The sequence below is a fragment of the Globicephala melas genome, chromosome 6, assembly GCF_963455315.2.
Source record: "Globicephala melas chromosome 6, mGloMel1.2, whole genome shotgun sequence".
Taxonomy (NCBI): domain Eukaryota; kingdom Metazoa; phylum Chordata; class Mammalia; order Artiodactyla; family Delphinidae; genus Globicephala; species Globicephala melas.
The window spans coordinates 27,804,920-27,817,119 of record NC_083319.1 but is presented as its reverse complement, the minus strand read 5'-3'; the positions used below and the strand labels follow the sequence as shown (position 1 = coordinate 27,817,119).

The following is a 12,200-nucleotide window of genomic DNA, read 5'->3' as shown; positions in this document are numbered from 1 at the left end:
ATCCCGAACCCTGGAGCAAAGATGGTTTTCTGCTCAGCATAAGTTTTATTACAGTAATTAAAGTGAACTCAGAAAGATGGACCAGACTTTTAAATGAAATCATTCCTTTTTAAGTTGTTTAAAATTGAGCCTTCCATTGGACATTATAAAAATCAAAAACTTCTGTTTGTCAAAAGACAGCATTAAAAGAGAAAAGGTAAACCACAGACTGGAAAAATATTTGCAAAATGCACTTAAAAATGGACTCACCTAAAATGTATAAAGAACTTCTGCAAATCAGTAAGATAAAGACAGGTAACCCAAATGGGTAAAAGACTTGAATAGGCACATCACAAAAGAGGATAGTCCAATGTCCAACGAGCATATAAAATGATACTTAACATCTTTAGTTATTGGGGACTTGCAGATTAAAACCACAATGGGATACGACTACCCACCCACCAGAATGGCTAAAATTCAAGGTATTGACTCGGTTGTGGAGCAATTGGAACTCTCGTACACTGCTTGTGGGAAAATAAATTAGTACAAGCACACTGGAAACTTGTTTGGCTGTAGGATTAAAGCTAAAAATAGGGCTTCCCTGGTGGCGCAGTGGTTGGGAGTCCACCTGCCGATGCAGGGGACACAGGTTCGTGCCCTGGTCCGGGAAGATCCCACATGCCGTGGAGCGGCTGGGCCCGTGAGCTGTGGCCGCTGAGCCTGCGCGTCCAGAGCCTGTGCTCTGCAATGGGAGAGGGCACAACAGTGAGAGGCCCGCGTACCGCAAAAAAAAAAAAAGCTAAAAATAAATATATGTCCTAAGATATGGCAAGTCCACTCCTGGTTATGTACCCGACAGAAATGCATGCACGTGTGCACCAAAAGATGAGTTCAATGATGTTCGTGGAAGGATTATTTCTAAGAGCCTCAAACTGGAAACACCTCAAGTTTCCACAACAGTTGAATGGATTAATAGATTGTGGTATATTCATATGATGGCAAACTACACAGAAACGAAAAATAATGAACTACAGCTAACTTGAAACAATATGAATAAATCTCACAGATATAATGTTGAGCAGAAAGCTAGACACAAAAGACTACACACAGTGTGATTTAATGGTTAAATCAAGATTAAGAACAGGCAAAATTAATCTATGGTAAAAGATATCAGAATAGTGGTTACTTTAGAGAGTGTTTTGACTGGAAGGGGTCATGAGGGAGTCTTCTTGGGTGCTGGAAATAGCCTATATGTCAATCTAGATGGTGTTACATGGATACATACATGTGTAAAAATTCATTAGTCATGTAAGATTTGTGCACTTTATTGTATTTAAGTTATAATTAAATTTTTAAAGGTATGCTAAAAAAATTAATTTTTCCAGACACCATCCTCTATTCTGTGAAGTCAGACCCCTTTTCATCCCCAGCAGACAACTAGGAGGGAATTTCTGAAGAGGGTAAAACAGGACGTAGGGTGGCATCAGAAGCAGGGAACCATAGTAAAATTAGGGGGTTAAGTGGAAGTCTACATACTGAAAGTAGAGGACCTGAGGCCTCCTTCCCCCTCTGAGCTCCCAGAAATCTAGCAACCAGGCCTTCACCCACCAAGCATGAGATTGGAAGATTATTCTCTGGGGAATCTGACTAGACCAAGGGAAAATACCTAAAGATGTTGACACCCAGAGTTCTCCAACTAAATGGCCCAGCGAGATGACCCTGTAGTAGAGCTCTTGAATTCCAAAATCTACCCACAAATAAAAAGCTTCCGATTAGTTTTTAGTGCCCCATTCTTTTTTTTTTTTAATTGAAGTATAGTTGATTTACAATGTTGTGTTAGTTTCTGGTGTACAGCAAGGTGATTCAGTTATATATATATAGTATATTCTTTTTCAGATTCTTTTCCATTATAGATTATTACAAGATATTGAATATAGTTAGTGCCCCATTCTTAAATAAGAATTACCAGACCCCTGAGGCAAGTCTCTACCATGAAAGACAGAGACCAAAACAAAGAGAAAATAACAACAACAAAATGACTTGGAGGAAACAGACTGTGAGATGCAAGAACACTTTTTAAAAAATTACTAAATTAAGGTACATGATAGAGAAGACTGTATTCATTAAAAAGTTTGGTTATTTAAAAGAGGAAGATTCAGGGAAAAGAGGTTGGGGGAGGAACAGAGGGCAGGAGAGAGGGAGAGAAAGAGAGAAGGGAAGGGGAGAAACATTATATATAGAAAAAGGATCAAGAATCAGAACAACATTGGCTTTCTCAAGAGAGCACTGAGAGCTAATAGAAAATGAAAAGACAGTTTCAAAATTCAGAGGGAAAATGATTTCCACTGTAGAACTCTATATACAAACTATGAAATAAATGTGAGGGTAGAATAAAAACATTTCAAATACACAAGGGATTTACATGGAATCATACCAATCATCATCAAAGAAAACTGATCACTCAATGTTGTCTACATACAAAAGAGAAAATCATCATAATAAACTGTTTTTATTTCATGGAGGTAGAGTGAGAAAAATTAACAAGTCAAAAGAAGGCATGATGAAATTTGAAAAATAATAATAATATATGAGTAAAAATTTGAAACCATTTGAATTTACTTTTTATTCAACAAATATGTACTGAGTGTCTACTTTTTGCCAGCATTGTTTTAAACACTGAGGGTACAGAGGTGACGAAAACAGAAGTCTTTGCCCTCATAGAGCACATTAGGGAAATGTTTAAATAATAATTATACATCTGCTTAATGAAATGTTTTGTAACCATTGAAAAATTACATGAATACCAGAAACACAGGAACTGTGTATAAAATAATGCAAGGTGAAAGGAACACATGCCATGGATGAAGACAAAAGGGAAGTAATAAACCTGAAAACAGGTATGTGAGGATGGCAGAATTACAAATTAATTTTTCTTTTTTCAAAATTCCCTTTAATTTTATATTGGGTTTTTTAACAGACAAGGGAAACATCAAAAAATTTTTTAATAAAAGTGATAAAAATCCTATGTTGCCTATTTAAAATTCTATGCCATATTTCATTTGGAAAGCATTGTTGTTACTTTTCAAATATTTTTGTTATCTGAAATCTTTATAGCTATTAGCCCTTAGCAGGATGCTAAAGGATATTGTACTTAAATTCAGTTTCCATCTAAGAAATTTTTCTAGGAAGTGGTATTATCTCTCTTCCTTAAGAGAGAGAATGGGAAATTGCCCACTCCTGATGGGAAAAACATGGCCACTTGGTTAAATGTTATCATGAAAGTTTTCTTTCTACTCCAGCTATGCAGAGAAAGATGAGGGTGTTGGAAAGAATGCAGATCAAATCGGTGTCTAGAAAGAGCCATTAAACATTGTCTGTTAATTAGCTCCATGAGCTAATGAGCTCTGTGAGTGGGGTAGGTAGACTCCCTATAACTGATGAGAGAAAAGTCTCTGCCTGTTTAAGGGCAGTTGATACTATAGTTTTCCATACCAGACACTAGTATTCCTGGCCCATGCGGGAATAATACAGTGGTGATGTTTCTGAGGTACTTTCCACAGGTGGTAGTGAAAGCCCATTTTACCACCATGTGTTTGTGTCAAACAAGAGATTTCAGGACTCTCCATGTGAGTTACTGTGTAGAGAATTCCTTTATATTGTATAGGAAGCAAAGCTTTCTTGGACTAGCTAATTTGATGTAGTCTTGGACATGAAATCTGAGAAGACTGTTCTGGGTTCCCAAGGGATCTGACACAAAGAGAAAACTCAGGATAAACGTTCTAATCACGCCTGGAGATGAGTTAGATGCTGTGAGTTTTTTCATGTTCAAGGGTAGTAGGAAAGATATTGCATCAAAGTGTCATATAAAATCTTATTCAGTTAGACTATACTTTGTTTACATTTGGCTTTTAAAATAATATTCCAAAATTTAAAAATAGGAGGAAAGCTAACTGTAATGTGGTCTCCTGGATGGAATCATGGAATAGAAAAGGACATTAGGGGAAATTAATGACATAAGAATAAAGTATGGGGTTTAGTTAATAACTATGTACCAGTGTGGCTTCATTAATTGTGATAAATATACCATAGTGATGTAAGATGTTAAAAATAGGGGAAACTGGGTGTGGAGAATATGGAAACTCTTTATCTTTGCAACTTCTCTGTAAACCTAAATCTATTCTAAAATTTAAGTTTATTTAAATTAAAAAATATATAGGAGGAAAGAACTATTATCTCAATCTCAGACAAATCACAATTTTGGCATAAGCCTAGTGCTCAGGCCACATGACTGCAGCTAAGCATCAACCACTATCGGGTATCAGTTGAATCCCAGGTTCTGTTATTTTCAGCGACAGGGAAAAAAGTTGAAACTGCAAACCAAGATACATAAACATCAGAAAATATGGAACTGATAAGACAGCAAAGTTTAGATTTGGGTTGTGGAAAATAGGAAGCCATTGTAATTTCCTGAGGGAGGAGGTGATGTAGTGAGAGTGACAGTTGAGGGATTTATTCTATGAGCAGTTTGCAAAATGGGTTGAAGTTGGGGAGAAGTTGAGGCAGGGGGATAAGTAAAGAGGCGACAACTGGAATGGTAAACAAAAATCTTAAGACTAAAGCCCTAAAATGGAGCTTATGGCAAAGGTTTCAAGCAATGTTATTCTTAGTGCCACATACAACCTGTTTTAGGCACCTGGGGACAAGCAGAGCCTCCTGTGGAGACAGCTGTATCAGACGATCTTAGTTTGCCTGTTTCCATTAGATATTTGAGTCATAGAACCACTTTCCTTGTTCCAGGTCCAGGCTCTCCTGGTGTCTTGTCAAGACTGTACCTTGTCACCTCTGCTTGTCCTATAGCGGCCCAGTGCTTGTTTGATAGTCAAACTTGAGTCAATGCTTCTTTTTATTTTTAACCCATCCTAATGGGTTTTTTTTAAAACTTATCTGGAAATGATTTCAAACTTACAGAAAAGCTGCAAGAATAAGAATGGTACACTGGGGCTTCCCTGGTGGTGCAGTGGTTGAGAGTCCGCCTGCCGATGCAGGGGACACGGGTTCGTGCCCGGTCCGGGAAGATCCCACATGCCCCGGAGCGGCTGGGCCCGTGAGCCATGGCCGCTGAGCCTGCGCGTTCGGAGCCTGTGCTCCGCAACGGGAGAGGCCACAACAATGAGAGGCCCGCGTACCGCAAAAAAAAAAAAAAAAAAAGAATGATACACTGAACACCATAGACTCTTGTTACACCTATTGTTAAACGTTTCTCCCTCTCTCTCTATATATATATATACATATATATATGTATGCACATCTAATATTTTTTAACTACTTGAGAACAATTTGCATACAGCATGGCCCTTTACTCCTAACTACTTCATTGTATATTTCCTAAGAATTAGGATATTCTGTTCCTTGAATTGAACTGAACTACGGGAACACCTGTCATCCTGGTCTGACCTCTCCCACCGCTCAGTCATGGGAGTGAAAAACCCAAAGTTTTATTTGAATTTTGGGTTTGGGTCTTTGACTGTACCACAGAATCAGATTTTTCAGATTAGTTTTGAATTTGATTCATTATGTGTTTGACTCAGTTGTTCAGCTATTCTGAAAACATCTTTGTGAATGAGTAATACTGATACCAAATAATGGCAAACACTAACCTAGTATTCATTACAAAGTGTCAGGCACTGTTCTAAGCACTGTCTACTTAGTAATGCATTTAATCCTCACAAAAACCTTAAAGGAACTTACCATGATTATCTTCATTTTACAATGGGGAAATGTAGGCATAGAAGTTGAATAACTTGCCCAGAAATGAACAACTGATAAGGAGGCAAAATCAGGATGAACCCAGGTTCTCAGATCTTTCTTGTCTGTTAACCCGTGTATGTGTGTGTGTGTGTGTGTGTGTGTGTGTGTGTGTTTAGCCTTCTTACATTTCACAGTGTCTTCTCTAAAGATGATCCCACACTATTTCTTGTTATTGATTGCTTCTCATTGTGTCGTGTTCCCCTAGGAGAGATGCATTCATTTTCTTGTTGTGTTTATTTTTCAGTTGAGGGGAAGGTGACTGGTCCCATGAGCCCGGGAGAATGAACTCAGAGGAGGCTGTTTACACGAGGTTCTCCCGCTCACCAGCTGTTGAGAGTCTGTGGATGAAGAGCAGGATCTTATTACTTCAATGGAAGCCTGGGACCATGTCCCCAACCACCAGCCCACCAAGAGGATGTGGTACAGTGGGGCTGCCTAATAAATGATTCATCAGAAGCATTTGATACAAATGTGTCTGGCAGCAGCCTCTTCAAATTTATGTTGCCTTCTTATCTAGCCTTGCGTGTGTTTAATGATCCCACTGCCTCTCACTCCAGTGCCAGTACTGACCTGAAGGCTGGATCCACAATGGAATTCTCTTCGTGCAGGCTGGGTCTGTCCTGTTTGACAGCTATTTATAGAGCCCGTGTGGGTTAGTAACTATTTACTGAATGCCAGTTCCATGCCAATTGTTGGGCTGGGTGCTTTACAAACATTTAATCCTCACAAAAACCCTGTGAGGTTGAACCTATTATCTCCATTTTGCCCATGAGCAAATGGAGGCTCAGAGAGGTTGTGCGCTGTGTATAAGGTCACACAGTTGGCAGAGTCAGGGCTCAAATTGAGATGAAGTCCAAAGCCCCTCCACTTTAACACGCCGCTTTGCCCATCACTGCTCCAGAGATCACTAGCCCACCATATCATCACTGGCATTCCTCTCATAAATAGAGGTGGGGATGGCAGTGTATGTGATGGGAAGTGTCTGAAAGGGAGGGTCAGGGAGCTTTAGAGGCACTGAAAAATCACAGAATTATTCTCTAAGAAAAATAACACAATGCTCTTTTAGATCAGAAGTTGATAAACTGTGGCCTATGAATCAAATCAGCCCCCAACCTCTTTCTGTAAGTTAAGTTTTACGGGAGCACAGCCACACCCAGTCCTTTATGTACTGCCTAAGGCTGCTTCCTCTCCACAATGGCAGAGTTGCATAGCTGTGACAGAGGCCATATGGCTCTCAAAGCCTAAAATATTGACTCTCTGGGCCTTTCTAGAATAAGTTTGCTGACACCTGTTTTAGATGACTTAGGAAGAGAACCAATAGTTTTTATTAAGGCCAATTAATTATTTTTTTCATTTGACTGAGAAAACGACTTAAAGATTCGTACTGCTAAGACCGTCACTGGTGGTGGTGGAGTGGGGTACGGGGGTGGGGCTGTAGGGATCCAACCAGCGGAGGTTAAGGGACAGGGAGGAGAAGGGGGAAGTCTGGGCCTCTGGGTCCCCACTCAGCTCCTCCCCCCAGACGCATCCCACTCATGTCCTTCCGATTTCCCCTGCCAAATCAAGTCTCCTAAAATAACTGCTCATAAACTTGTAAGTGGCTTCCCACTTACAAAATGCTCAAATTCCAACACCCCAGCTGGGAATATAGAGACCAAAACAATCTGACCCCTATGAATCTCTCTCTCCACCCGTCTTATTCTTTTTTTTAATCACGAGGAAGTCACGCCAAGTTTGGGTTTATATTTCAAAGCCAATGTACTTGTCTTTGATTCACTTTTATGTAAGCAGAAAAGTAAACATATAATAGTTGTAGGCGATAATAGGAAACCAGGCTGAGCTTTCTTATATATGATGTATTGATTCTTCACCTAAGCTAAAAGTTATATAAACAGGGACTTCCCTGGCGGTCCAGTAGTTAAGACTCCATGTTTCCACTGCAGGGGACCCAGGTTCGATCCCTGGTGGGGGAACTAGGATCCCATATGCCCAGCAGCGCAACAAAAACAAAAAGTTATAAACAAAAGAGAAGTTTATAAATGTTTCAGTTACCAGAAGTCACTCTCCAATTGTGTTTAGAAAAAAACTATTCCAGCTAAGGTTTTTGTTTTGTTTTTAAATTGTATTATCATAAGCTCTCTCCCACGTTGCTGTGTATTTTTCATAAAGATAATTTTTCATGGCTGAGAATATTTCATCTCCTATATGTTCCAGAATTTTCCTAATACTGCCCGGGTATTTGGACATTAAAGGTTGCTGTTTTCATTTGTTTCAACTCCTATCTCTATTGCCTCTAGTTATTCTTCTCCTTCTTTTTCACCTTTGCTCAGACTGTTTTCTTGGCTTGGGAAGGATCCTGTTGTCCTTTCCCGTCTGCTTAAGTCCTGTCACCTTCCCCCTTCAATCTCCGATTGCTAGGAGAGAGTTCAGATTGACCTTTAGAATGGCGGATTTCAAGAGACTTCCCTAGAAGGTGCTGACATGGTACCATCTGAACTTGACTGCAATGGCACTGCAGTATCAAAGGGCTCAGAAACCATTATTTCCTGATGCTGTACTCAAGAATGGTTTATTTTAGGAAAGAATAATAGATAGCGGACACATACTATGTACTTTCCATATGTCAGGCATTATCGTAAGCACTGTATATACATTGTCATTTATCTTCCCGACAACCCTTTCAAGTGGGTCCTGTTAATACTCTCATTGTACAAATGAGAATATTGAGGTACAGAGAGGTTAAGAAATCACCCAAGGCCACACCACTGATAAGTGGGAGACTTGGCATTTGAATTCAGACAGTCTGGTGTCAGAGTCCTGGAGCTTAGCCAGTGAAATAGAACTCACAACGGCCCTTCCTCTCCCTAGTCTCGACCACGCCGCCTCAATCGGGCCCATACCATCTTCAGAGTATATGCAGAGGGCCTCAGAGGGGCTGCTGAGCAATGTTCTTACTAGGAACAGTGAGCCTGTTCCTCTGTGTTGGAGAGAGCTGGCTGGGGGCCAGCATCCTTTCACACAGAGGAGCTCAAGAGGCAGATGAATTTGCTGTGTCCTTGGTCATTCTCTGAACATGATGAATCCAGGGGCATTTCCAGAGCCAAGGTAGGATGTGATGGAAACACCTGTGTCTTCCAGACCTCACTTATCTCAGTGTCCCAGGGACCTAGCATAAAAGCAGGCCATCATTCATGGAGAAGGGACTGTGACATAGTAACATCATAATGGCTACAGTTTAGTTAACTGCCCCTCTCATGCTCTCTCCCAGGAAAAGTGGGACCTCTTGTGATGGATCTTATGAGAGTGAGGGTGGGGAGAAGAGATTCAGAGTGCATTCCAAAGGTGAGTACAATTGCAAAGCTGAGTCAGAAAGGGAATGCATAGTAACTGGCCTCTAGTTTGAAGAATGAGAGAACCTCAGGGTTTGGAAAGATGTTAAAGGTTATCTCTGCCTGTTATTTTCCAGTGCCTGATCCCCTTAAAACAGCTCTGACAAGGAAATGCCCAGCCCTCTGTTTGGATACCTCCACTGATGGGGACCTTCCAACCAAACAAAAATCCATCCCAGCTCGGTACGGTTCTCTTAGAAAAGTGCACTTTTTGTTGAGTGGAAATCTATCTTCCTGTAGCTTCCACCAAATCAGGTCTAACTCTTATCTGGGGGAGGCTAGAGGACAAGCCAGATTCCTCCTCCACACAACAGCCCTAGAGAGATTTGAAGCCTAAATGACTGTGTCCTCCCTGAGTTTTTCCTCTCCAGGCTAAATACTCACAGGTGCTTTAATTGTGTCTCTTCTCACATGGTTTCCAGGCCCTTTGTCAGATTTGTGTCCACTGACTGCTTCCCGCTTTGCTTAGAGCTCTCCAAGTATGGAGTTAGAGCACAAGCTCACGTCAGACCAGAACCATCCCTTCCCTCCTATGAGAACTTATAGGATCAGAAATTAGTACTCCAAGTTCCAAGGGGTTCCAGGGATTTTGGGTGAATTTATTTTTGGTCAGAAGGGGGCAGGAAAAAAAAGAATGAGTTAGATTTCTGTGGTTAGGAAGAGATGATAATAGATAATATTTTTTGAATGCTTATTACATGCCAGACACTGTGCTTAACACTTAATATGAATTCTCTCATTTAATCCACTCAACCACCCTTACAGGTGGTACTGTTATGATGCCCATTTCACAGCTGAAGAAACTGAGGCTTAGAGAAGCTCAGGGTTTTCTGAGGCTATGTAGTGTATGCCAAGACTCAGGCCAGATATTAACAGGGAGCAATGGGTGAAGATTTGGCTTCAACAAAGAGCTGCATCTGGCCAGTGATTATGTTTCAGAAAAGCCAGGTATGACAGTGAAAACTGGTTAGGGGTGAGAATAGGACTTCTAAGACCTCAGAGATCAAGGAGCAGAAAGCCATGCCATGGTGGCACAGAAGGATATGATGTACAAGGCAGTAATAACAGTAACCGCTACCATTTGTTAAATGTGTCTAAATCAGGCATTTTGCATACATAATCTCCTTTAATCCTCACAACAACCCTAACTGGGAATTACTACCACTATGATCGCTATGTTACAGATAAGGAAATTGAGGCTTATTGAGGTTAAATGACTCACTGAAGGCTACACAGCTGGTAAGTAGCAGTGGCAGGATTAAAATTCAGATGGCTGGGGCTTCCCTGGTGGCGCAGTGGTTGGGAGGCCGCCTGCCGATGCAGCGGACACGGGTTCGTAACCCGGTCCGGGAGGATCCCGCATGCTGTGGAGCGGCTGGGCCCGTGAGCCATGGCCGCTGAGCCTGCGCGTCCAGAGCCTGTGCTCTGCAGTGGGAGAGGCCACGGCAGTGAGAGGCCCGCGTACCACCAAAAAAAAAAAAAAGAAAGAAAAAAATTCAGATGGCTGACTCCAGGGCGATGGCCCTATACCAAAGGGAAAGACTGTTGGCAAGAAACTTAAGGGAAGAAATTTTCTCTCCCAAGAGATGGGGGATCCCAAAACTTATGAGGGAACTCAGGGCTGCAGGCGATGCCTGGCAAGAGAGAACAGGAAACCTGGTTCTGGAAGAGACAATTTTGCCAGACTCTTTAAATCAGCAGTGCCAAGCCTGAGGCTATCCTAAATTGGGATTTAGTCAGAAAGGCAGTCCTGAAGGCCGAGGAACCTCATTCAAATAAATATCTATGACCAGATATGCTATCTCAGAATCAGAAACCTGTGTTGAAAAGTCATCTGTTTCTGTGCTTCTGTAGTTCCCTTTTCCCTTTTTTTTTTTTTTTTAAAACAATTTGCTTTCTCTCAGTTCAATGGCGACCAAACTTTAGTGTGCGTCAGAATCACCTGGAGGACTTGGAAAAACATTGATTACTGTACCCCCCTCCCACCCCCTGGAGATTCTGATTTAGTAAGTCTGGGGATGAAGCCTGAGAATTTGTACTACTAACAAGTTACCAGGTGCTGCTGATTCAGCTGGTCTGGGGATTACATTTGAGAACAAGGGCTTTGGTTTATTAGAAAAGCTATTTTTGAAAATTTCTAAACTGACTTGGCTGTGAAGAGGCAAAGGACTTGCCCATAGGCCAGAAGCAGTGGGAGTGGGTCAGGCAGCAGACTTAGTGCCCAGCTAGGTGAGTGCCTGCTGTATGGGCCGGGGAAGACAGAAGTCACAGCTAGAAGACACTAGCTGTTTACAGATGAGAATGAGGGAAACCAGAAGGCCCGGGAAGCTGGGCAGGGAGCCAGACTGGCCAGAGGAGACAGAGATCTGGCGAGAGCAGAAGTCAAATGGGGTAGCACTCTTGTCAAAAGCTGCAGGTTCTTGGCTGGGCTGCAGGGAAAGAACTAGGGGAGCGGGGAGGCAAGGGGCCAGGAGTGAGCTCCTGGGATGTGGCCTGGGACAGAATCTGGAGATCGCATTTCAGCTGTTGACTCACTGTCTCCAAAGCCTCTTTCTGCCTCCTTCGGGGGTTAAGCCCATCAGTCACAGAGTGCCCAGGAGTTACCCCCTGACAGTAGTGAGGTAAAGTCCTTGCAGCAAGAGAACTGGGGACAGTGCTAAATGCTGTTTCTTCTTCACTGGGTCGTGCAGTGGCAGGCAGGTGCAGGGCTGGGGAGCTCACAGCAGGGTGGTTTGACTTCTGATGTTCTCCAGTCCCGAGGCTGCATTTCTCCCTCAAGGGAAACTGACTCAGCTGCAGTGCGCGTGCACTGCGGAGAATGGCCTGCGTGGCTGCAGCGGCAGGCTAGTCGCTGAGTGCCTGGCTGCTCTCATCTCTCCTCATGGAACTGGGGCAGCTTGGAGAGGAGGCTCCTTTCCCTTGATACCAAGAAAAGGAGCATCTCTCTGCAAGACTGCATGCCACTACTTTCAGACGCAGGAGGAAAATTGTGCACATAGGCCCTGGACCCTGACCTTCAAAAAC

General features: G+C 42.2%; 1 protein-coding gene across 1 annotated transcript in view; it reads left to right on the top strand.

The window, feature by feature from the left end:
- SLC44A1 (solute carrier family 44 member 1) overlaps nt 1-8,068 on the top strand; it is a 215,010-nt gene extending 206,942 nt beyond the window's left edge. The window contains exon 16 of the mRNA XM_030859133.3: nt 6,032-8,068. Within this exon, the coding sequence (XP_030714993.1) occupies nt 6,032-6,046 (15 nt within the window). The 3' untranslated portion in view covers nt 6,047-8,068. The remainder of the gene's footprint in view (nt 1-6,031) is intronic.
- The last annotated feature ends 4,132 nt before the right edge of the window (nt 8,069-12,200 follow it).